Genomic DNA, 26,923 nt, shown 5'->3' with positions numbered 1-26,923 from the left:
AGCGTAAATTTATGATGGCACACTAAACTGACCATGGATAACCTATATTTTGTAGTATGATAGATAATTGACATTGGTTTCCATAGATAAACCATTGAGCTTTCCAGCTCATTACCATAAAACTGTGTATAGACCTAACAGGCTTGAGTGTTTGAAGGGAATTTAAGTACTGAATATTTGTCTATGCAACTGCTCCACATGAACCCTGAGATTTGTTTACTGTTAAAAACAGCCGCTTCTTACACTACAGATCCACCATGTACATATACAGTGAAATGTTTTGTTTTTATCCTGTTTATCTTGTCTTTTTAAATTTCAAAATCAAATGTTTTAATTGTAGAATTTCCTCATAGCTCCAGGAAACGTCTTAATTCTTATCAAATGCAGTTTGGTCTAGGTGATTCAAAGCTACAAGTATGTCTTTTTCAACACAGGTCATTATCCCCACCAGACTGATTTGCTTATTGCAGAGCACAGCTCTGTATATTTTGCACATTTTATTGTTTTTATTCATGGAGCATTTACATTCTTTTATGGCCCCACAAAATGTGGTGCTATTTTTAAACCATTCAACTGTACAATAAGGCTTTTGTGGAATATTTGGCCTGTGAGATTTTGACTGGTGCACAGTAGTCACCCTTTGTTAATGCTAGCCTTAAGTATACTTGTCTCTGTTTTTTTTAAAACAATATTTAATGCATTTATCAATCATTTTGGGGTCAATCAACCTTAAAGCCCTTTCCCTCATTCTAGCTTAGGTTTACACTCCATTTTGTGCTTTTGCAATGTGTAGCGTCTTCTTTTGATTTTTATTATTTTTTTTAATGAAAGTGTTTGTATTTTACATATTTATGTTACATAGGACTTGTAACATACATTTTTCTTCTTCTTCTTCTTTCAAGCACCTGGACAATGTTTGAACTTTTTTGGAATGTAAGGGAATGTGTGCGTTGTGTGTGTGTGTGTGTGTGTGTGTTTGTCCCTGAGTATTGATATTACTCCAGAATGTAATGATTACTATGCTAATGCACATGTATTTTAGTCAGTAGAGTTATATTTGTTCTGTTCACTTTTTAATACTTCAACACAATGAACAGTTTTCGCTCAGACACTGCTAGTAAATTTCACAAATAATAAATGGCAAGTAACACATTAAGTCAAATGTGATATTTTGAAGTATACCGATATTTACAAGCATTTTCTTGTAAAACGTACTCTAATAATCTTTATTTACAGCTTTTTTTACTCTTACGTTTTTAAGCCCTATGAAATGTTTGGCTTTAGATATGTGGTTCTCAACCAGGGGGCTTCAGGACGACTTAAAATTATCTAAAACAAGACAAAACCAGCATTAAATTGTTAATTAACTAAAAATGAATATACTTGTTTTGACTGATCCCCTTGGACAACTGTTTGTTTTTCTTCTAGGCCTGGAAAAGTCTTGTAAATTAATAAAATCTTATAGCTTCATGGGCATTTCTTATAATGATTATACATATTTCTATGCCAAACTCATCACAATTGATTGAAACTACTTTTTTTCTTTTTCGGTAATCTGTTTCACTTGGACATGCATCACAATACAGTAGAAAAGACAGACCTCTACTTCCATTTCACCATGACTTCAAAAAAAAAAACTAATTATAATTTTTGCCGCCCCAAAGAGTAACATATCAATACAGCAGCAGACTTTAATTTGCTGTAACTCAACACGGGATCAATCTTAGTGTTCTATACTTCAACAAAATTAAAAGACACTCAAATCCAGAGTTTCCTTAAGTTTATTATGAATATCCATTAGACACTTGACATGGTCTTTTGGTTCATAATGGTAACGGCTCAATGACTGAGGAACGTAAAAAAAGAAAAAAAAAAAGATCTCTCTCTCAGGTCACATGAAATGCTACTCACAGATTCTTAAAACAATTGTCTCGCAGTGTCTTGCATACGGACCTTCTTGTAAAGTGCACCACCACTGCCTTTCCCGAACACAGCTTGAATGCAACAGCATTTAAAATACAGTTCATCAGCACATACTGTGCAAATTATGGATAATGAACTAGCTGAATGTAATAATTAAATAAACTTCACTCCGAGTTCCGCTGAATGACATGAAACGAGTCTTTCACCACAAAATCAACAGTCTCTTTAAGGATGACATTAGGGCTCCTACAGCTGCCGTAACGTTTGTCCTATTATGACATATGGCTCTTTTCAGCAGAAAAATATATGAATATCTGGTACGTCAGCATGTACCATTCACATTCCAAATAAACGCATCATTATGCTGTGTGTCTCTTTGGTTATTCTGATCTATGGCTCTATTATTATTATTATTATTATTACCAGCTCCTACATCACACATTCAACTGCACTGAACACATGGTCATGTGCTGTGATCGTCTGCTGTAGGATGATCATCATAGCATGTTTAGAGGCTCAGGTACTCGGCCAGGAAGATGGCCAGGATTCTAGTTAGGTTTTCCACCGTGGGCCTGTGCATCCTCTCCTCTGCATCATCCAGTGTGTGCCAGAACACAGGAAATGGTGTGGGGATCAAGTGAAGCACAGGTACACCTGGTTCAGAAGTATAAACAAAACCAATTCAACTTGTTTGATCCATTTGCTTTACATTGTTTGCACAACAAAAGCAAACACAACCGTGATCTGTGCATCACCTGTATTTTAAACAGGCTGCACTACAATTCAAAAGATTGGGGTTGGAAAGATTTTTATAATGTTATCATTTTGATCAAAATACAGTAAAAACATGGATATTGTGAAATATGATTACAATTGAAAATAACTGTTTTTTAAATTATTTGAATATATTTTAAAATGTAATTTATAGCTGTGATGGCAAAGCTGAATTTTCAGCATCATTACTCCAGTCTTCAGGATCACGTGATCTTTCAGAAATCATTCTAATATGCTGCTCAAGAAATATTTCTTCTTATTATCAATGTTGAAAATAGTTGTGCTTCCTAATATTTTTGTGGAAACCATGCTAATTTTTTTTCAGGCTTCTCTGATGAATAAAACGTCAAAAAGAACAGCGTTTTTATGAAATAGAAATCTTTTGTGAGCCTATAAATGCCACTTTTGATCAACTGAATGCATCCTTGCTGAATAATGTGTGTGTTAATGTGTTTAAAACAAAACTTCTGAATAGTAGCATATGCTGTCTGACTGTTTACTGACCTCGGTTTAAAAATGGAATGTGATCATCCTGCACGGGACCGAGATAAAAATCTTTCCTGAAGTAGCTCTGTTCTGATGGGTGAGATGTCAACAAACCCTGTTTGTGGAGTCTCTTCTCTGAAAAAGAAATGGAGAGGGATTCTGACTGTAAACGTCATGCATTTTTAGGCTGCAACCCAATCTGGGTTGTTTTGAACTTATACCTGCAGAGATCAGTCGGTCAAACCATCTGGCGGAATGCATCCTTGCTGAATAATGTGTGTGTTAATGTGTTTAAAACAAAACTTCTGAATAGTAGCATATGCTGTCTGACTGTTTACTGACCTCGGTTTAAAAATGGAATGTGATCATCCTGCACGGGACCGAGATAAAAATCTTTCCTGAAGTAGCTCTGTTCTGATGGGTGAGATGTCAACAAACCCTGTTTGTGGAGTCTCTTCTCTGAAAAAGAAACGGAGAGGGATTCTGACTGTAAACGTCATGCATTTTTAGGCTGCAACCCAATCTGGGTTGTTTTGAACTTATACCTGCAGAGATCAGTCGGTCAAACCATCTGGCTGTGTTATCAAAGTGATTGACAATCAATGGTTCTGGGCCACCAAGCAGGTCCAGCAGCACTAACAGATCCTGGAAGGAAAATAGAGTTTCAACATTAAAATAACAGGGTATTCACATCTCATTAAAAATGTAAAAATAAAAAAAGTAATAAATCTATTTACCAGTGAATATTTTTTTGTATTAACTTTTCCGTCTTCAGGTCTAGTGTGACACAATTAATTAAAATAATATAATTAAATAACATTTAATAATAGTATTATTAATAAACTATAAAATAATGTTTAAATGTAATTTTAATAAAATATAAAATAGTTTAGCAAGGTATTTCTTGTTTGTTTTAACATTTCCCTCTTCAGGTCTAGGATGATTAATTAAAAAAAAACTATTACTGTAAGATTACTATTATACTGTAAAGTAATACTAATAATAACAACAATAATAAAATACAGTTAAATAAAAAAAAATAGTCAAATATCAGACTTTTTTACTTTCATTAAAAACATTTCTATACTGTGTTTTTGTATTTTTGTGTATAAACCACCAATGAAATAATGGTTTTATTTGTTGTATATGTATGAATACAATTCATTTTGTAGCTGATGTGTCAGAGTTTAATAATGAACTGAATCAATTGAATTGAACCTGTATTGAATGACGAATCAAAGTTACGAGGAGGTCTTCAAATATTTGAAACGTCTTGAAAAGGGTATTAAAAAGTATTACATTTGACATGCTGATACCTGCAGATCCCCTGAACTCAAAACCTCTCATCCATAAACATTCTTTACCATTAATTACACAGCAAAATATCTGAAAAAACAAACAGACAGACTGATCCAAGTACACACAACCTCACCACTGCCTGGAGAAGAGTGGTTTTGGTGGATCCAGAAGGGTGGGGAGTACGGGCCATAAGTTCAGCCAGATGACGAGAACCGTAGAGAGAGTCTGTTTCTGTCCATTCCTCAAAAGCCTCCTCTCCATCAAAAAACACCAACTGCAATGTAACAGCAGACCTCTGGAGAGAACGACAGACAGAGAGGATGCAGGTAATCTGTTATTCTCTCTCGGACTCATAATGATGTACACACACTTTAGGCTTGATTCAGCACTGTGATGCAGCTGGTTCTTGTTAAATATCTTCACCCTTTTCCTCATGATTGTGATTTACCTGCAGTTTTAGAGCTTTAAGCTGTGTGTCCAGAGCAGTGGCCAGCTCCAAGATCATAGCACAGGGTATGGCTGAATCACTGGCACCCACAAACACCCGCTTGGGGTTTTTAGGGTCTGCAGGTAAGATCTTTGAGTCATGGTGGCATGCTAGAAGCAGCCTGCGAGGAGCCGTGGGGTCCAGAACTGCTAGCACATTGGTGAAGGTCACTTTACCCTGCGGGGTGGATGAAACGAAGGAATTCTCTTCCAGTGTCCATCCTGCTGACAGTGAACCCAGCTGGGACAAGATATGCTGTAGTTGGAAGAGGTGAGAGAATTTGACTGACCTTCACTGCATGTTTATCAGAAAAATATATTTAAAGGGGTCCTATTATGCTTTTTCACTTTTTCAACTTTAGTTAGTCTGTAATGTTGCTGTTAAAAAAGATCTGCAAAGTTACAAAGCTCAAAGTCCAATTCAAAAGGAGATATTTTATTTAACGTTTCAAAAACTACAACGCATATTTTCCGGGATTTGTGATATCACAAATATCGACGAATGGGACGAGACCTGGTTGAGCTGCACTAGAGAAGGCAACGAGTGTTATCACTATGTCGGAGACATGCTAGCTTTCCCAAGGCAGACGAACTTAGAGTGATTATAATCATCCGGGTTTAAATCACGCTCAAATTGATTTGATATTGACAATTTTTACACTGAAGCTCGCAGATGGCTATGGTAAGGGGCATGACATTTTCTGACCAGGTGCAGAGTGCAGCCAATCACAACACACACTGGCCCAGCTAACCAATCACAGCACACACTGGCCCAGCTAACCAATCACAGCACATTTCGTGTTTCAGAAGGCGGGCCTTCATTTGATTCAGGAACTATTCGAGCCGTTCATGCCAGACTGGGGAGAGAGGTGCTGTAATAATGTAAAATATGTGAAAAATAATGTGTTTTTCGAACAACCTAGTATGAGAGCCTGTTCTAGTACACCCCCAAAACAAAATCTAGACTTGGTAAAAGAGCATAATAGGACCCCTTTAAAGGAATAGTTCACTCAAAATTGAAAATCTGCTGAAACTTTACTCACCCTGAGAGCCATCCAAGATGTTAATGTTTTAGTTTTTTTCCATTACATCACTTGCATCATTGCAGTGAATGGGTGCCGTCAGAATGAGAGTTTAGCTGATAGCTGATAAAAACATCACAATAATCCACAAGTAATCAACACGACCCTAGTCCATCAATTAATATTTTGTGATGTGAAATGCTGCATGCTTGTAAGAAATAAATCCATCAAGGCTTTTTAACTTTAAACCAGTGCTTCTGGTCATAATTCATAATAATGCTTTCATCACAGAAAAAGACCATCCCATGTTGTCCTTTCACATCAAAATCCACCGACATATTTGTTTAGAACTGTAAAATAGTGTTTTGTTTAGAACTTGTAAATAGTGCTTGATTTGTGCATATATCTTTCGTGATTCAGACAAGATGACTTTTTCGCTGGGAAAAGCATTATAATGAACAGAAGAGGTTAAAAAAACATCTTGATAGATTTACTTCTTACAAACACAGCTTGTCGCTTCACAAGATGTTAATTAATTTACTGGAGTCATGTTGATTACTTGTGGATTTCTGTCATGTTTTCATCAGCTGTTTGAACTCTCATTTTGACGGCACCCATTCACTGCAGAGGATCCATTGGTGACCAAATGATGTAATGCTAAATTTCTCAAAATCTGTTAAGATGAAGAAATAAACTTATCTACATTTTGTACGGCCTGCAGGTGAGTACATTTTCAGCAATTTTTCATTTTTGGGTGAACTATTTAAAAAAAGAGAGCAATGCTATTACATATACAGTGGGTACGGAAAGTATTCAGACCCCCTTACATTTTTCACTCTTTGTTATATTGCAGCCATTTGCTAAAATCATTTAAGTTAATTTTTTCCCTCATTAATGTATACACAGCACCCCATATTGACAGAAAAACACAGAATTGTTTGTGCTGTGCTGTGCTGTGCTGTGGTGTGCTGTGGTGTGCTGTGCTGTGCTGTGGTGTGCTGTGGTGTGGTGTGTGTGGGTCGGGGCTCTGACACAGTGAACCAGTAGTGAATACAAGCTGTATTTCCTTCTGTTGCCTTGATTTAAACACTATATTATCAAATAAAACATGCTTCATTGGTTCTCTAGTCTAATTGACGTTGGACATTGTTTTAATTTAATTGTTGCTGGGAAAAACGGCTTTATAATGTAATTAATTGTATTTCTAATGGCATCCAGGTCTTCTCAATTGAAAAATATACTCGATATTACAATTATGACAACACTTTACAAAATGTCAATTCATTAGCATTATGAGCAACAATATATTTATATATTGTTAATTCATGTATGTTTAGAACGCAGTAACTTTTAATAAAAAAATTAAAAAAATGTCTTAGTTATTTAAGTATATTTAATGAGACTTGCATTAAAAGCTATCTTTATACCTGAGCAACATTTTGGCTTCTCCAAAAAAAAAAAAATATATATATATATAAAAAGAATAAAAAAGAATACTAAAACTTGTTCAATTGATGGGAAATAATGACATTAGTATTTATTTGTTTACATATGCATTAATATTTTTAATTATTAATAGTCATTAATACACCAACATGTAAAGCATATATATTTTGTAATAATTGTTTTTTTTTCAAAAATCAAATTTTGTCTGATTGTTCCATCTTGAATTAGGGATGCCTTCTATGTTATAGTGCTTTACGCGTTTATGACCAGCAGAGGGAGCACATAATTAGTCAGCCCGACAATCTTGTGTTCCAGCAGGAGGCGCTGTTGTTCTCTGTGGCGGCGGCGGCAGCTCGGTATGGAAGCGTTCCATCGCGTTTTGTGTCAAGCGTACTCTTAAATCGCTCAACAATTAACATCAAACTCATTTCAGTTGTTAAATGATCTCTTGGATCAAAACTGACAGTGCTACTCGCCGGTTACTTATACATAGAGCAGTTGTTTGGAGAAGAACACCAAAATAACACTTTCCCATCAGCGAGACCGTAATGACGCAGAGTTCACCACCACAATGCGTTTACGTGTAACTTATACAACTATTTATCTGGTTTTCAAGACAAGATCAAACTCCCAAGTTTTCAGCGGCAGTGCAATAATTAAATAGACTAGCTACACAGAAAAAGCATCAGTTACACACCTAATTAGCTCTTTATTATGTGGCATTAGCATCTCTGTTGGGAAGTGATAAATTAACGTCTGAATAACGTAAAGACTTAAACTACTTCAGTCTGTGTGCATTGAATTTATTTAATACACGAGTTTCACAATTTGAGTTGAATTACTGAAACAAATGAACTTTTCCACGACATTCTAATTTATTGAGATGCACCTGTGTGTGTATATATATATATATAATTATATATAATAAATGCCATTGTTAAGGTTTTAGGTTTTGAAGGGGTAGTTCACCCAAAATGTCTAAATTTCTGTCATCATTTACTAAATTAGAAACTCGTGCAGTTTTGGAACAACTTGAGGGTGACAGAATTTGCATTTTAGGGTGCTATAGATTTAACTATCCCTTTTTAGCAGCTTAGTTTCAATAAATTAACTTTTTAGACTTGTATTCCTCTTAGTATGACCTCATCAAGAATTTATGGGCTTAACAACAATATGTACATTTTTAACAAGCTGGCATTTGTACAACTTTGCTCTTCCAGTGTAGCATAACAATGTAAAATAAAACAATGGTCAAGAATGTTATGAAATATTTTAATATATTTTTTTATAAAATAATGAAAACATAATTTACACATATTAAATGTACACTCATTGATACAACATCCCCAAAAGAAACTGAAAGATTGATCAGTTATCAATAGTTAATCGAGGCATTAGAGCCACTGTTTCATGCATGAAGCAAGAGACAAAAAGATGAATTACAATAAAGTTTCTTTAAAAATAAAAGAATAGGATAAAATCAGCTTTGTACAAAAGATCATGAATCAAACTAAGTATAAAGGATGAACTAAAAAATACATCAACTCAGTACCCTCCAATAATGTTACCAAATCTGTAGTCTTGTAATTTTCACCGCAAATTTGACTTTCTGTATTTAAAAAAACAAAACGAGGAAAGAATCAAAATAAATAGTCAAAATATTACACATAAAAAATAAACCTTCAATTATTACAGCTGGACTATATAATTTGCCATGATTTAAGAATGCGCAACACAGATGCACATAAATGTTTTCACAAGTATATTACTCATATTTACCTATATTTAAAAATAAACAATAAAAAAACACCTCCACCCAACTATCAAACAGAAATCATAAGACACTCCATGGTGTACATATGACACCCAGTAACCCAGAACTGAGTGAGACACCAAGAGTCTGCAAAACCTCCCACTTCATTGACAGAAAAACACACAGTGGGTGAAGTTCTTGTAGTCACAGCAATGAGATGAGAATCTGATAAAACAGTAAAATGGATCTAAAACAGCGAGGCAAATGAGCTAATCATAATATGAACATTTGACTTTGCAAGCCCAGAGTGATGATGTATAAACAAAAGCTTCCAACGTGTATACAGAATTGTATTCCCATTTACTCGTGTTGTTCCAAACCTGTATGACCTGCTTTCTTCTGTGGAAATGAAAAGAATACAATGGAAGTCAATGGGAACCAAAACTGTTTAGTTGCCAACGTTCTTCAAAATAGTTTCTTTTATGTTCCATAGAAGAAATAAAGTCATACAGGACTGGATCAACATGAGGGTGAATAAATGACATTTTCGGGTGGACTACTCCTTTTTCCTCAATTTATAGTGGGGAGAACATGTTATGCTAGCTATCAGCAGTTCAAAGCTGAATAAAATCACTATATGTACAATTACACTACTAAACAACTGCAATGAATGATGTCAGGTCTTATTTGTATCTCTCACCCCATAAATAAACAAAAATCTTTGCATTTTACAATGCTAGTTACTGTAATAAGCATGTATATAGTTGTTTTTGTGTATCTGAGCAGAGCAGACACATTATATTTTCACTTATAGCTATGATGACTAATACAATTAAGTCAACCGACTGTTGCCGTGCTTCTGCTTTCACGTGAATAAACAGAGTAGATTAGGTCATTGAGAGGGTAGCTTACGGGTCCTGAGAGAGGAGGAGATATTTTTCCAGTCACATCAGGTTAAAGGGATGGAGAGAGCTGATATGAGTCACATCACTGGCCAAAGCTGACCACATTAAGGCAGACATGTACAGAGTAACATGGGGTACATGATAAACCATATTCGATCCAGCCTGACTGTTATTCCAGTTACTCTTGAAGATTTTCCAGAGCGCATAACTCTGGAAGAGTACTTTGCGGATCGTCTTAGTATGTAAACACGATGATCTGCCTAGAAGTTGAAAACAGCCATCTGCCAACAGTCGTTTCACCTGATAAACCTAAACTAAATACAAATAGAAAAATAGAGTCTGTATGGAACACAGCTGAACAGGGTTTCTTAAGTGTCGACTTTGCATATACATATACAGTGTCGAAATCGGACAGAACAGCCCAAGTTTACACACAGTGCTATGCCAAAACCCTACATAAGAGAGCAGGTGGCATTTCCTGTCACATGACACTGTCACTTAAAGACTGAGCGATGTCCATGCACAGAGGAAACGATCAAAGACTTGGGTGTAACATCACAGTTTTAGTAGTGGTTGCTATCATTGGTCACGTTTTTCTGTTAGAAGTGGTGGCGGTTCTCCATCTCTGGAGAAGTGAAGATCTCCAGAGCCATTATTGCAGAGTTTCAGTCACTATGATCCCTATAGGAAGTCGGTTGGATGATAAATCAGCTGAGATGAGAATGGTTTGAACAATCGCCACTATAAATATGAATAGCGTTTAATGTACCTGCACATGATTATGCGATGTAGAATTATAGTTTACAGTGACATGTTATCTGTGAGTCATTCCCAGAGCACTGCACTTTTCCTCACAATTACAGTACCGTGATTTCTCGCAACGTGTTGGGAAAGGTAGGACCTCTCACGTGGCTCAAGTTTCGATTTTCTGTTGCTTTTTAATTTTTTTTTGGCTGTTGAGCTGACTGTGCAGTAAATAGGCCTCTCTGATGTTTAGCGTCTCTCAGTTTTTCTGGCTCAAGCTTCGTGTCGACTCGTCGAGTACAAAAATAAATCTACAATGAGAAAATAGTTCCGAAAGTAGTTCGATCAGATGAGGAGATCGCTCGCTTCAAGGTAGGACTCGCGCGCGTTTGTTTGTTTGTTAAAAATAGACATTTGTACTTCTGTACCGGCTTTAAGTTAAAGCTTTAAAGTCTCAAGTCATCAGGCAGACCCACATAAACTCTTTCGGTTTCCCTCCGTCACACTTTCATAAAGCTCACAGTATGGTGTGTGGTGAGGACGAGCTGGCAGACTTGTCTAAATGAGGGCGAGCAGGACAGTGAATGCACTGGATAATAAGAGACTGTGAATTAAATTAGCTGTTGGCACTTAACGTGCCATATTAGGCAAAGTACAGGTACGTGAAGACCTCCTCTCATCTTCTCTCAGATGAAAGGGAACAGTCATTTCCTTTCGGGCATGGTAGTGGATAAGATTTTGCTAAACTTGCGGAGTTGTTCACTGGCTGAGTGCGATTCCTCCTGCAGGCGCTGGTTGTTCTGCCTCAGATTAGCCATCTCTGCTAACAACGCTGTCTTGTCCTGTTTCTCCTGAGAGAGTGGGACAGGAAGGCACAGATGAGGGAAGAGAGAAGCATAATTACAATAATGTCATCAGCTAGTCAATTACTGTTCTGCACCAACTAATCCACTATGAAAACAATATTTAGACTTCATAAATGGATTTTATTTGCATGTTGTAGGTATGTATTTCTACTGAATTCTTCACTTAAATCACGCTTTTAAAGGCGAATTGGGTGCCACAGTGGATATGTGTGAAATCCAAGTGTGCCATTATAAGTGCTGCAGGAGTGAGTCCTAAAAAGATATTTTCACATTTATTCCACAACATAAAGTACACCAATAATGCCCCACTTACACCAGAAATGGCTAAACTCAAACTTTCCAATCTTTAGATTTTTAAATAAAGACTGAAACAGCTGTCAGAATCTCAATGGTGGTGTTGAAGTCATGTGACCATGGTGTAGTTTGTTTATAGCCTAGCGTAGGCTTTTTATACGTGTTAATTTGTGAAGGAATCATAAACCTTTATTTGTCACAGTTTTTTTTCTGCAATGACGCAAAAGCCAATGGAAAAATGTTGAGGGAACCAGTGTGATGTCAACTACTGGGTTGGCCAACAAAAACACATCATCCCTGCAGCGCTCTATTGACATGCTTGTTCACACACCCCACTGGAAAGAAAACACAAAGTGATACAAGAAACTTGGTAACTTTATCAGATTGGTTTTTGAATAAAATATGAATTTGACAAGTGTGTCATATTTCAACTTTAAATAACTTCATTTAAACTTAAATTAACATTTTCATGTAACCGACTACTTTATGTGTTTGAATACTCGGCAACACAATTACTCAAAATACCCGTCCCTAGTGAACCTGTCCTGCACCGGTCAGGTTCATTCAATGTAACTCACTTTTTCCAGATCACTGTTCAGCTGTTTCAGCATGACTTCCAGATGATACAGACGCCCAGACAGGTCATTGGGAGCCTCTTCACTGCAATATGCACAAATTAAAAACAAATGAAAACCAGTATCCTAGAATATAAATTATATTCATAATTCTACTGATTCCCGCAGTTTCCGCACTTGTAATGCGGGAAATTCCAGCAAATATTTCAGTGTGAAAGATGCTCGGGACAGATGACGGAATGTATCGTTTGCACGTGCTTACAATTTCAAACATTCAAGTGCTCAATTCAGTACTTGCGTGCTCTCTGTGAGACCCCTTTCTGTGCGCTCACACCCAAAGCGCGCACACAGAGCCACATCTGAGAGCGCGCGACTACAGAATGAAGTTGTGTTGCGCCTTATTGCGCGTAAACGGCCAGATACATACAAAATTATGTCAAAATGCTCATCTTGATGAGTATTCACGTAAACAGTTGATTTATACTAAACATTGTCGGTATACAGGCTATTAAGTGAATGTAAACAGTTGAGAAACAAAACTTATGTGTTGATCCATGCATGAGGTCTTAAAGAGACAGCAACCTCAAACCTGCTGCTGTCTGTCATTAATGTTTATTTATACATTGAAGACTAACCAGTGTTATTTTAAAGTTAAATAGATTATTCTGTTTCTGTGGTATTTCTGAACCTGAATATTACTGTTAAACCTACCTGAAAAACTTAAAGCAGTGAATTTTAGTTGTATATTGTTATAGTATTTGTTTGTGCCATTGCTTGTCATTTATTTTGTTAATTATTTTATTACTGACAGTTTACTTGTCTTTTTTAGTTAAAATAATTTAGTTCTATTATTCAATTAAGTTCTTTTTAAGTATCTTCCTCACAATATAAATATGAATCAACAACATTATAAATTGTAAAATTGTAAAAATACTCCAACTCCCCCCTCAAATAAAAAAAAATCCCCCCAATAAGAGCCACCAATTTTCCAAAACGAAACTCAGGCCCTGCTTAATCCATGATTGAAGGAATGAGTTAATTTGAGGTTAAGCAAACTTTATGTAGCATTGAAGAGCCAGCATTGACCTCTTGGTATAACAATAACTGCCGAGAACTCGGAGGAAAAGCACGTTTATATACAGTACAGGGGTATGTGTGTGCCTCTTACCTGCTGAAAGTAGGAGTGGTGCGGGGAGTCTGTGGCATGTGGAAATGCACCGGGCTGATGACGGGTCTCAACTCATTGCTGCCCGCATGAGACTCAGACAATGAAAATAAAGAAACCGCTCTTTGCACTGTAAAAAATACACAGATTTAATCATTCAGATTACAATGATTTTATACTACATAGCCTTTATACTTACAGCCTTTTTATACTACATGGGATTGTTGCAAGAACAAAATAAACTTAAAGGTAAAGTCTGTAAACCATACAGAGTCACAATGTTTACACTCTTCAGTGGATTCATCCTACAAATGGCTTATTTATAGTCAATGCATATTAAGTCAGGTTAGGAGAAAGTATGACATCAACTTTATATGGAAGCCCATTTCTGCCACACGAGAAAAAAAAATCATGCTTTGGTAAATTATAATTACGACAAAAAAGTTGAGACTTGTGAGATGAAAGTTGCAATTATGCGATAAAAAGTCAAAATTAAGACTTAAAATGTTGAAATTAAGAGATAAAAAGAAAATTATGAGAAAGTCGAAAAAAAGAAAAAAAAATCTATTAAACAAGATGTTGAAATCAGATGAAAAGTTGACATTGAGATAAAAAAAGTCATAAAAAATTATGATATAAAATGTCAAAATTGAGATATAGTCCAAATTATGGAATAAAATCGGACAAAATGACATAAGTCACAATGATGGAAAAAAAGATCATAATCGACTTGCTTCACAATTTTTATGTATGTACTTTTTTATGTAATAATTATGATTAACCAAATCATAAAATGGGCTCCCGTAACTTAAAGTATCTTAGTTTGACTTTAGAAATAGACGTGTCAGACAAACACTGTCTCATACCTTCATATGCTTTGGCCGCATTTACTAAGCTGGACCACTCTAGACCACAGGCAGTGTCAGGAAGGGGCATGAGTCCAGGGTCCAGTCTTCTGAGAGGTGGAACTTTATCCCTCACCTCAGTTAGAGATAATTCTGATGTAGACAACGGTACTGGAAAAACAAAAAGTTGACCGTTTACCCCAAAACTATTAGCAGATAAGAGTAAAAGCTTACCAACTGACTATGACTAGCAAATGACACCTACCTTTCTTACTAGGCATGAGGGCTCCATGATTGGTGTTGTGGCGGCGAGTAGGCAGCGTGCAGGTGAAGAGAAGGTCACTGGGCGGGACTTGTCCTTCAAAAAGAGGCGTGCTTGCATAACTAGAATCTCTCCGTCCACTGCACAGACTCTCATCTGAGAAAGTACGTTGCAAGGTCCGATGAGGAGACTGTAGAGGAGCACACACACACAATGCACAAACGAGTTTGATAGATTGTCATGTGTATAAGCAGAGGTTTGTATTTTTTGTCTCTGTTTAGGGTTGTTCATGTGTGCTCACCGCATCCCGTGATGGTGCCTCTGTAGGGTTGTCCATGATGATGAGCTTTTTCAAGTCGTCCTCAATGGTGCTCTTGTGAGATCTGCGTGGTGAGCGCAGGTCCCTCAGAGAGGCACGTAACCGGGGCTGTCCGAACACATTCTTACTGTTTGTATCCACCTGCCTGAAAGCACACATAATAATCAGGACCAAGATTCAGATGTCATGCATCTATTTCATAATCCATCAGCCTTCTCATAAACATGAAATATATATTTATCAAACACACATACTTGTTGCCGTTGCTGTCAGTGGAGGTGGTGCTGGTTGCTGTGCTGTTCTCCTCCTGTTGCCATGTACTCTTGCTTTTACTAAATGACTTGGGGGCGGAGTTTGACAGCTGGGCAGCGCCTGGTGTGGGTGTGACTGTTGAAGATCTGAAAGGCCGGGGTTTATCGGCCACAGCAGGGGTCTTGTACCCTTGAGGGGTGTAGCAGGTCCTAAATCCCAGAAATAAAAATACACACAATTCATATGCCGGTATGTCAGGATTATACTGAATTATTAAAAGGGTCATATGATGCGATTTCAATTTTTCCTTTCTCTTTGGAGTGTTACAAGCTCTTGGTGCATAAAGAAGATCTGTAAAGTCGCAAAGACTAAAGTCTCAAATCCAGAGAGATATTCTTTATAAAAGTTAAGAGTCAGCCACGCCTACCTAAAACGGCTCGTTCTAACACGCCCCCACATATCTACATCACTATGTGGGAAGATTTGCATAACGCTGCCCAAATGTTCACGCAAAGAAAGAAGGCGTAACTTTTATTCTTGCTGTAGTATTGTTGCCGCTGCCGCCATGCCGTGAAGGCACTGTGTGCTTCATTGTAAAAGCGAAACTACTTTGTTTGGCCTTCCAAAAGAAGATGATATCGCTTCGTCATGCCTGGAGCAGATCCGTGCTGGTCGCTGAGGAAATACATCAACTTTGCGCTGTCGATCGCTAGATCGGCTTTCACCGTGGACGAAGGCGGAGTCCAGCCCAGGGTCGTCACATGTGGTTGCCGCAGGCATCACAATATGGTAAGGGACGGAAAAATTTCTGTCACACGCTTGAGGAATTCAGCCAATCACAACACACTGGATAGCTGGCCAATCAGAGCACACCTCGCTTTTTTAGACCTATGAGCTTTGTAAAAATCGATGCGTTTCAGAAAGGCGGGACATAGAGGAGAAATGTACAGTATGTGGAAAATAATGTGTTTTTTTAACCTTAAACCGCATAAACATTTCATTACACCAAATACACAAAATAATGTTCTTTTTAGCAACATCATATGACCCCTTTAACACTGAAAAACACATTTATAACATGCTATAATTGCAGGCATAATCCATTATTGGCCATCACTGCTGTTCGTGTGCATTTGTTTGTCAATCAGACCTGAATTCTCCCATATGTGTGTTGTGCTTCGCTATGTTTATCAAGATACAGTACCATTCAAAAGTTTTTATTATAGTACTTCAACTCATTTTATTTCAGTTAGTTTCTACGGCAAAATTTTATGTTAAAGTTTTTAATTATCCCATATGTATATTGTGCTTTGCTATGTTTATCGAGTTACACATTCAAATGTTTGGGTCAGTACGATTTTTTAAATGTTTTTAAAAGTCTCTAATGTTTATCGAAGCTGCAGTTATTGGTTAAAGATACAGTAAAACAGTAATATTACAGAAACAGAAATATTATTAAAATTATTACAACTGTTTTTTTTTTCACTGTTCATTTTTTCCTGTGAAGGTAAAGCTGAATTTTCAGCAGACATTACTCCAGTCTTCAGTGTCACATGATCCTTTAGAAAACATTCTGATATGCTGATTTGGTACTCAAAAATATTTCTTATTAATATCAGTGTTAAAACTGTTTAATGCGTAAACAAATACATTTTTTTAAATTCTTTGATGAACAGGAAGTTCAAAAGAACAGCATTTATTTAAAATAGGAATCTTTTGTAACATTATAAATGTATTTACTGTCACTTTTGATTAATTAATGCATCCTTGCTAAATATAAGTACTAATTTCTTTAAAAGAAATCTTACTGACCCCAAACTTTTGAACACTAATGTATACATTTCAGAATAAATACAATACCTTGGTTTGAAGTTGTCGACATTGGCTGATCCAGGAGGGGGGAATGTGCGTGTGCGATAGTTCTTGCTTTGATTGACAGATGCAATGACGGGTGACGACTCCCTGCGACGACCCTCTCCTGCCGCTCCGGACAGCTCCTGCAAGCCGCTGTAGGTAGCAGAGCCATGCAGAGGTTTATGGGGGGTTCCTGCTAGGCTGCGGCTAGCTTTGGCTCCTTTAGTGTTAGGACTTGGAGTGTAAAGAGATGCATCGATGCCACTGTCACTGGACCCTCCCTTGCACATGGGGTCAGGGTCGGGGTCTGAGGGGTCACTCAGGGCACCAGAAACCCCACCTCCCACGCTGTCAAACCAGCGCTCGTCGCTGTGACTGCTGGAAGCATTGCTGGAGAGGGTGTTACTGCTGGAGTGACTGGAATAGTGTGCCTCACCCTGAGAGAGAGCAGGAGGAAGAGTGATTAGTACACAAGGGCCAAATAACAACTTCCTGGCTGCCCTGATGATGAGGATGACCTCTTACCTTAGAGTGGCGGTTTGGAGAGTCCTTCCCTGCAATGTCCTGTCGAGTCTGTCTTCTCGGAGCTGAGCCCACTGACACACCTCGTGATGAAGCAGAAACATGCCACATGGGCTCTGTCCAACACACAAACACAAATGGGGTAAAGTCATGGTTCCTCGAGAGGGAACGAGAGGCTGCATGCAGCCTGCATGACCGGTGTCTGAAGCACGTGTGAAACAACGCCAATCTATTGGCCCACCTGGCCCATGACGTCATAGGCGGGATGGCCGGAAGTATAAAAGGGCATCTGCTGAATACGTCATCCACTGTAGCTGTCTGAAGGAGACATAGACAGGCAGGCCGAAGGCATGGCTAGGGGGCGTAGCGTCTCGTTCCCTCTCGGGAACCATAGTTACATGCGTAACCCGAGATGTTCCCCTTCTAGGGAACTCAACGCTGCGCCCCCTAGGGGGCACAATGGGGAACGAAATCCAAGCACGCCGTACCGAGGGGCATGTCTGTCCACCTGGTGGGAGAGCACCAAGGAAGCGACAAACATACACCAAGCCTTTCCTAAGAGAGGGGCCATGCCTCTGATGCCACGGGTTGTAGAAACGGGGGAACCCAAATAGATCATGGGGAACATCCCACCCAAGTTAAGAGCATAAGCGGGCTCATAAGACCGCTACTTAAAACCCTAAGCAGGGGAGCAATCACTGAGCTAACACATAGTTAACCTCAGATAGCTAGGCTCTAGGAAAGGGGACCACTCCATGAGAGGGCTCCCCGCAATTGTAGTAGAACACAGCTAGCCACAGATAGCTGTATTCAAGTAAGCCGCGACCTGCCATAACAATGGCTGGAATATAACCACTCTCAGGTGGCTCTACCAAGGAGGTCCCAAACCTGTGTCAGTCCCACAATAGACAAAACCTAGATAGCCTTCCTGCAGAGCTGCCCAGACCACAGAGAGGGGGCTATCTAATTACTACCCCAGCAGGGGAGATGCTGTCTAGTCAAGGGCTCAAGGAGACCACTACTTAAAGACCCTAAGAAGGGGAGCAGTCACTGAACTAACACATAGATATCCTCAGCTAACTATGTAACCAGGAAAGGCTACCAGACTGAAACTACCCAGACCACAAGAGTGGGCTGTCTACTTACAACCCAAAGAGGGGAGACAGCACTGTCTAGGTAAAGCTCAAAAGACCGCTACTTAAAACCCTAAAAAGGGGAGCAATCACTGAGCTAGCACATAGCTATCCACAGATAGCTAGGCTCTAGGAAAAAAGACCACTCCATAAGAGGGCTTACTGCAACTGCAGTAGAACACAGCTAGCCTCAGATAGCTGTATTCAAGTAAGCCCATCCCGCCATACCGATGGCTGGAATATAACCACCCTCAGATGGCTATACTAAGGAGGTCCCCAATCCGCGTCAGAGCATAGATAGCCTTCCTACAGAGCTGCTCAGACCACAGAGAGTGGACTATCTACTTACTACCCAAGCAGGGGAGATAGCACTGTCTAGGCAAGGGCTCAAAGAGACTGCTACTTAAAACCCTAAGCAGGGGAGCAATCACTGAGCTAGCACATAGATATCCTCAGATAGCTATGTACCTAGAAAGGGCTACCAGAAGGGGGACCGACTGAAAACTACCCAGACCACGAGTGGGCTGTCTACCTACATCCCAAAGAGGGACAGAGACAGCACTGTCTAGGTAACTGAGCTAGCACATAGCTATCCTCAGATAGCTAGGTTACAGAAAAAGGGGACCACTCCAAGAGAGGGCTCACCGCAACTGCAGTAGAACCCAGCTAGCCTCAGATAGCTGTATTCAAGTAAGCCCATCCTGCCATAACAATGGCTGGAATATAACCACCCTCAGCTGGCTATACTAAGGAGGTCCCCAATCCTTGTCAGTCCCACAGTAGGCTAGCAAAGCACCGTGCTATTGACCAGGAGCTGACAAGAGGGAGATCCGTCTCCCATAAGTAAATTATTCGTTAAGAGCGAACACAAGATCAACTCTAGATGCTGAAAACCCTGGTAGAGAAAACTCGCAAGCCTCTCTCCACAGGGTATTTAAATATATTCACGCCCAGCGAGGCTCTCCATACACAAAAACATGCACATTAGAGAGGCACGGCCGAGCTGAATATAGCTCCGCCCATGATCTTGCAGGATCAGGGCTGAAACGACTCCGTGCAAACACTTCATCGTCATAACAACCCAAAGTATCTGTGACATCCGACAACCCGTTTAGAAAGGGTTTGCGGATCCCGCAGATCAAAGCGATGACCGCAAGGAGAAAAAAGCTGTGCCGCGGCAATGACGGAACCACGCCGTGAGATACAAATGCTTTGTTCCGCATCCCTCGGGAATAGGAACAAACGTGAGCGGAGCCTAGACACCGTGACTCATCACGATGAGTGCGTAACTCTGAACACGCGCGCTCTTCGCAGAGACAACGCGAAAACAGAACATGCCCTTGAGTGTTAGAATCCAAACAAGGAGGCACACAATCCTTAAGGCGCTGCTCGACTCGAGCGCTATCTGCGGGATCCGATAACCCAAAAAGAGCATCTAAATCGGCGAATCCCGCAATCTGAGTCTTCGCTGTGCCTCGGCAACAGCGGGACCCGAACCGCGAGACGCAAACGCTTGTCACTCATCTCTCGAGAAGAGGGACAAACGCGAATGGAGCTTCTCATTGGAAAACACTCACAATGAGTGCGTTCAGAGCCCTTGAGCACTGAACGCACAAGCTCCTGACCAAGGCACAAGACAGATAGATCGTGCGTGTCCTCAAATGCCAGAAACCTCTGGAACGGAGGCACACACTTTCCACACCACTCACCTGCCTTGGTCTCTCACACGCACTTCAAACAAACGGCTCCTGAAGACAGCAAAGAGGATGACATATTCAGCAGGTGCCCTTTTATACTTGCGGGCATCCCGCCTATGACGTCATGGGCCAGGTGGGCCAATAGACTGGCGTTGTTTCACATGTGCTTCAGACACCGGTCATGCAGGCTGGATTCCCCATTGTGCCCCCTAGGGGGCGCAGCATTGAGTTCCCTAGAAGGGGAACTGTGTTTACATGCCCTTTAAAAGTTTCAAACTAAAGAAATAATTAATCTTTTAAAATGTCATATAAACTTCTAAACATAAATTCCATCTTGCCTTAACCTGACTTTAGATTTAACAGGAGACAGATCACTTTTGTTAAACTTTTCTAAACTTTGTGTTACCGAACACATTGCATCATCATTGGACAAATCAGTGATTCGTTCAAAATGAATTGCTTCCAGTTCCTTTCTACCTGGTTGTCAGCCAGTGTGTCTTGACACTCTTCATTGTGCTTGATAATCTGATGTTTGTTGTGTTTCTCTATCAGACTCAGAATTATTTTAGTATTATTTTATACTATTCTAGTATTTATTATTTTTAATTCGATTTTATTTTTATATTTTGAGATTTCATTTTAATTTTAGTTTCAGTAATTTTTTGCTTTGGTAATTTTTTTTTTTTTAGCTTTAATTTATTTTTATGTCAGTTTTAGTATTATTGTAGTACTTCAGCTTAAAGTTAGTTGCCAAGGCAACATTTCAAATTTTTGTAAGTTGAAGTTTTTCCATCTAATATTTACATTTTGCTTTTTTCAATAAAGAAAATGAATTTTAATCATTTTAGTTTTAGTTAACAATAACAACACAGATCAATTAATGCCTGAATAATGACCAGTGAAACCCAATGGTTTTCGTAAAGAAGCCAGTATTTTCAGTGTATCCAGCAGAGGGCAGAATTCACTCAGTAATGGGGCGGTACACAAAACACATTTACAGCAGTTTTTGTTTAAGGACTGGTTCTCATAAATGTCTTTGCATTATACATGTTTGTTTACCTGACTTGTTGCGCTCCATCGTGCTTTCTTGGCTAGTGAAACCAGATGATGATTCTCCACTCGAGACATCGACAGTAACATGTGGATCAAATGGCTGGAGAGAACGCTGGACTGACCCAAACCTACACACACAACAAATATTAACATATTATTAAATATATTCTTATTTAACTTACTATAACATGTTAACCAGCTAAATTCTGACCACTCGGTTTAGGTTGGCTGGCATTTCATTGGAGAGCAGTGTTTTGGAAGAAGGACATGTGGTTAGAGTTAGCAAAGAAGTGGAAAATGCTTAGAGCAGGTAACATGAAATACAGTTCAGATAACAAGGGATGTGATTTTAGTCATCAGAATTTATTGGATTGTGGAAAGGGTTCGTTCATGACAGGTGGTTGGAGGGGAGTTTGGTCCCCGAGGCAGATAAAGACATTTCACTTTAAAGTCGCACAGAAATGGAAATACAGAGAGATTGTTTCTTCTGTATTGTGACATATATCCAAGTGTAACAGATTATCGAAAAAATAAAAAATTGTAGGATGTGGACTTGGTTCTATGAGTGGATTGGAGTTGCGCTCAAAAGTAGTGGTCGACCGATATATCGCTAAGGCCAATATATCGGCCGATATTTGGCATTTTTCAAATATCGGCATATACCGATAAGTTTTTCTGTTTGGCTGATGTGTTCGAGGCGGGACTTTTACTTTGACGGCGCTGAGAACGGCAGCGCCTGAGCGCACACCGCTCGCATTCTCCCTCTTGTTCGCTGTCGTCGTTCAGTTCTGTCTAATATGGATAATAATATCTAATAGAACTGTTAAACAAAATAATAAAAATGTATACACAACGTATTATAACAATTGCTTTAATATTATTAGTAACAGAAAGGCAAACATTATAATACTTTCTCATTTGCCGTCAGCATTCAGCAAATACGCATTTATATAATTTAAACAAATCTTTGAATGACTAATGAACATTTAATTTCATAAACCTTGCAGACTTAGTCGAATCTAGTTGAGATCTTGTGAAGTGTGCATTTGTATCCTGCATGATCGCGTGTTCTCTGCGTGAAGGTCGGCCCTTGCAAATTGAATGCTGACAGGAGGAGAGTTCAGCTTCACTGGAGACGCGCGATTGACAAACTTTAAACTAGTGATTTCAAATTATGCTGCGCTTTATGCATTTGCCCGCTGTCATATTCGTGTAATTTTCATTGCGTGCTGTATGTAAAATGAGTGTTACCTTGGCTTTATTTGAAGAAGAAAAAATTATTCCCAATGCACACAAACTTCCCAGAATGCTGAGTGCCCTGTTGGTTACAGTGTCTACTTCCTTTTTAATTAGCTTTTTATTAAATATTTATTTATTTGTGAAAATGCTTTGTCTTCTAAAGCAGTGTTTCCCAACCTTTTTTTAGTCGCGGCACCCTTTGGAAATTTTAACAAACTTGTGGCACCCTACAAAATTAATTTTGTCACAATATTTGAATTTCTAACTTCGATATGATAATTTGAAAAGTATAGATATTCGGTACAACAGGGAAGAACTGCAGAATATAATGTCATACAGATATTTTTAATATTGTTAAAATCAATGGTGGCAATCAGTAGGATAATTTCTAATGAAGAGACCAATTTATATGACAGATTTGAATTTATTCAGTTTTTTTAATTCATATATAAGCATTATTTAATTACCATTATAACTAGCTATCTCACACATTTTTGCTCAGTGTTTTTTTTTATTTTACAGTGGGGTAATTTTGGTGCAGTAGCACGAGAAACTTTGAATTGAATAAAAAATGACAAGTAAGCAGTCAGTAATAAAATAAGAACAAATAAAGAAATTAATAATGATAGCACAAATAAAAAATATGCTTTTTAACTAAATGCTTTTTAGTTTTTCAGGTAGGTCTAACAGTAGGGTTATGATATTTAACTTTTTAAAAAAATTTTTTACCAATTATCCAAATAATGTTTAGTCCTAGAAAGCTATTATTATCAGAACACGCGAGCATAACATAGCGGTTAGCAGATCAATGAATGAGAGGGCAGCCGCAGCATTACCAGAGTTGCCCATTTACCACACCATGTTACAGCACAGTAGGGCTATTGCAGACAGAAACAATACTGTACTACATCGATGTTTCCTGTCGGCTCAATTTTTGAGTGGACTTTGCTGTTTCCGATTCGCATGAACGGTGTATGAGTGGAGCGACTGAGCGGAGCACACACGCATAGAGTGGGATAATACGCAGAGCGTCACACCACGTGAAAGTGAAACCTGAGCGGTGAACTATTATTGGCGACATCAGAAATGGATATTATATAATAGATGCTTTTTTGAACATTTTAGCAATTTAAAAATATTTAAAGACTTTTTACACGGCGCCCCTGCTCTGGACAGACGGCACCCCGGTTGGGAAACACTGTTCTAAAGTATCAGTATGTTTATTTTACACAATTATTTTTAATCCATTTTCAAATGATTTCAAATTTCTTAAATATAAATTAAAATAAATAAAATTATATCAGCTTTATATCGGCCACCCTGCTTTCCAAGATATTGGCATTGGCTGTCAAAAAACACATATCGGTTGACCACTACTCAAGAGTGGAGGCAGATGAATGCGAGCTGGCAGACTGGAGAAGTCCTGCATATGTCACTAGAGAGAGAAATCTGTCATTTTCACTGGAAGGTCCAGTTGTGACATTCTGAAGGTCAAATAAAATAAAAAAATAATAAAAAAAGACACATGCACGGATGAATTGTTCACAATAAGGTATAACATCCATTAAGAAAGTAGGGTAAATTTAAATTTCATGCTGACTTTAATAAAAGATAATCCAAACATTTTATGTGGTATAACATGCACTGATGAGTCAAACACATTATGAGCATTAAGAAACCAAACAGGGCCAGTTTTGCCACCCCGCAGCAAAGTCTGCATCATACACAACATGCCACATTGAATCTAGAGTCTGTTGCAACTCAAGTGTTCTGTCACTTGTCACATTGTGGGTTTGAGCGGTGATGTACGACTACATCTGATGGGACTAATAATAGCACTCATTAGCACATCTTGCTGTGTCAGTGAGTCAGTGTGAGATACTAACAGACTCACAGTACCCCAACATCTCTCTATAACGCTCTAATGCACTTTAAACTGTCGACACATTCAAGGGAAACTTTAAACACTGCATGAGCTGGAACTTGCAACTGGACTTTAGTATTAAAATGTATTTCCAAGTGAAACGGAATATTGCATAGAGCATGGGGCTTGAATTTAGCTCAACTCCTCAATCTCTGGCTCGCAGAAAACTGAAGGTTGGAGAAGAAGGGTTAAGGACGTTCTGCCTCAGGCTGTAAAACTGATGTCAGCAGAAAATGAGCGCCATTCCAGAAGGGAAGCAAATTTTCAGGAGTTGACTAAAGATTACGAAGACAATTTATTTCTGTAGATTAACTTGCACAGATTAAATGTTCACCACAAGACTAGTAATATGTGCTAACAAACAGGGTCTATTTTGATTTTATGCAGACTTATTTGGTTCAGAAGCACAATCAGCTGAACTATCTTGCTAATAAAGATCTTTGTGCGCTCTATAAATATTTAAGGTGTTTTTCATGGGGATGGTGTATGGAGGGGACAAGTCCTAATTAGATGTAGAACAACCAGGATATGCTAATCAATGACCCATTTTTTAATTACATTAAATATGAATGCATGTGACTAGGAAACACTGAAAAAGGGAAAAATACAAAGATGACAACATGGTGATTTTTCTTATTCCTAGTCTTATTGTGAAAAATTCAGTCTGCTAACTTAAAAAAAAACCAAACATTCACAGCAAGTTCCTCTGGTTGAACAGGGCAGCTAACCATCAAGCACACAACAGAGCACTATGAAAGTCTGTACATGCCATGACCTCTGCTTTATACACATATACAATCATACACAAACACACAATATGCTTGTGAGTCAGCAGCAGTCTAGGTCTAGCTGATACATGCCTCAACCGCAGTCTCTCATTTACCCATCAGACTCACCCACTGATGACGGTAAACAGCGCCTGAAGATGTTCATTTCTACCCTCACTAACATTTATAGCTTCTGCTGTGTCAGTTCCCAGTAGTTATAAGCAAAATATTGAATATTTACATTAAATGAAAGCAATACAGATGTGTCAATAATGTCTCTGATCAATTCATCTTGTCAGATAAGTTTTTTTGAATTGTCTGTTTCAGAGACCAAACTGTCTATATATATATATATATATATATATATATATATATAAAATTGATACACTACTGTCTAAAAGTTTATTTTCTTTTAAAATAACGGTTTTCTACTTTAACATATTTTAAAATTATTCCAGTCTTCAGTTTCACCCAGTCCTTCAGAAATCAATGTTGAAAACCGTTGTGCTGCTTAATATTTTTAAAATATTCTTTTTTTCAGGATTCTAATGAATAGAAAATGCAAAAAAACAACGTTTATTTGAAATAGAAATCTTTTCTTACATTATAAACGTCAATTTTGATCAATTTCATGAATACTTGTTAAATGTAATTAAATGTATTAATTACTTTAAAATCTCACTGAATCCAAACTTTTGAACAGTAGATAATATAAATATAAATATATTAAAACCTCTGGGAACCCCTACACCACAGTGATCATAGTTGCAGCCTCTGAAAATGCCACGCCATTATTTTATTTGCATTATATTATTATAATGATCCACGCTGGTTTATTATGGTTTGCATTTTAGATAAACCACCCCAAAGCAAATTTTGTGGTTGGTCATTTAGCATGTCAGTCTCTTCCTGTCTAAACAGGAAGATCTTAATCAGAATAAGCTGAAATGATGATCAGACGGCTTGTCTCAAGTCAAAAGTCTGGCTATGTGAGACTAGGTTGATTATGACCGATTTAAAGCCCTTGTGCCAGACAAAAATCTTCATCCTGTGTTAAAGTTGACATATTTTAAGGGATATTTCAAAAGAATGGTTCTGCAGTAATTTGAGTGTGTACTTGAGCACAGCGGGTCTGGTTCACTGACAGATTAGTCCCAAATCCCTGCTGACCAGTACACTAACCCCTATTGAATTCCAAACAGCATGAGGATGAAATGCTCTCATCAGCGGCAGAATCCCTCTGGGTCTCTCTGCTTTCTGATGATCTGATGATGATGAGAAACTGAAACCAACCCCCCCTCCCCCCCTCCCCCCACCC

General features: G+C 38.4%; 2 protein-coding genes across 2 annotated transcripts in view; both read right to left on the bottom strand.

Annotated features, from left to right (window-relative positions):
* Nucleotides 1-1,763: 1,763 nt before the first annotated feature.
* On the bottom strand, nucleotides 1,764-7,428 carry LOC107560141 (glutaminyl-peptide cyclotransferase-like protein). The gene is made up of 6 exons (XM_016244225.1): nucleotides 7,418-7,428; nucleotides 4,931-5,258; nucleotides 4,616-4,777; nucleotides 3,729-3,828; nucleotides 3,526-3,642; nucleotides 1,764-2,577 (listed from the first exon to the last, which is right to left on the bottom strand). Exons 1-6 carry the CDS (start codon nucleotides 7,426-7,428, stop codon nucleotides 2,432-2,434), a joined length of 864 nt encoding a protein of 287 aa, XP_016099711.1. The 3' UTR covers nucleotides 1,764-2,431.
* Nucleotides 7,429-9,681: 2,253 nt separating this feature from the next.
* Nucleotides 9,682-26,923, bottom strand: part of LOC107560140 (signal-induced proliferation-associated 1-like protein 3) — a 31,698-nt gene continuing 14,456 nt past the window's right edge. The window contains exons 9-18 of the mRNA XM_016244224.1: nucleotides 21,682-21,815; nucleotides 17,796-17,908; nucleotides 17,277-17,707; nucleotides 15,419-15,625; nucleotides 15,147-15,309; nucleotides 14,849-15,035; nucleotides 14,605-14,754; nucleotides 13,742-13,868; nucleotides 12,577-12,658; nucleotides 9,682-11,689 (exon numbers count right to left, since the gene is read on the bottom strand). Coding sequence (XP_016099710.1) covers nucleotides 11,543-11,689; nucleotides 12,577-12,658; nucleotides 13,742-13,868; nucleotides 14,605-14,754; nucleotides 14,849-15,035; nucleotides 15,147-15,309; nucleotides 15,419-15,625; nucleotides 17,277-17,707; nucleotides 17,796-17,908; nucleotides 21,682-21,815 — 1,741 coding nt within the window. The 3' untranslated portion in view covers nucleotides 9,682-11,542. The remainder of the gene's footprint in view (nucleotides 11,690-12,576; nucleotides 12,659-13,741; nucleotides 13,869-14,604; nucleotides 14,755-14,848; nucleotides 15,036-15,146; nucleotides 15,310-15,418; nucleotides 15,626-17,276; nucleotides 17,708-17,795; nucleotides 17,909-21,681; nucleotides 21,816-26,923) is intronic.

This window comes from Sinocyclocheilus grahami, unplaced genomic scaffold (genome assembly GCF_001515645.1).
Source record: "Sinocyclocheilus grahami isolate Dianchi unplaced genomic scaffold, SAMN03320097.WGS_v1.1 scaffold712.1, whole genome shotgun sequence".
NCBI classification, from domain to species: domain Eukaryota; kingdom Metazoa; phylum Chordata; class Actinopteri; order Cypriniformes; family Cyprinidae; genus Sinocyclocheilus; species Sinocyclocheilus grahami.
The sequence above is the reverse complement of the archived record's forward strand: the minus strand, read 5'-3'. Positions and strand labels throughout refer to the sequence as shown.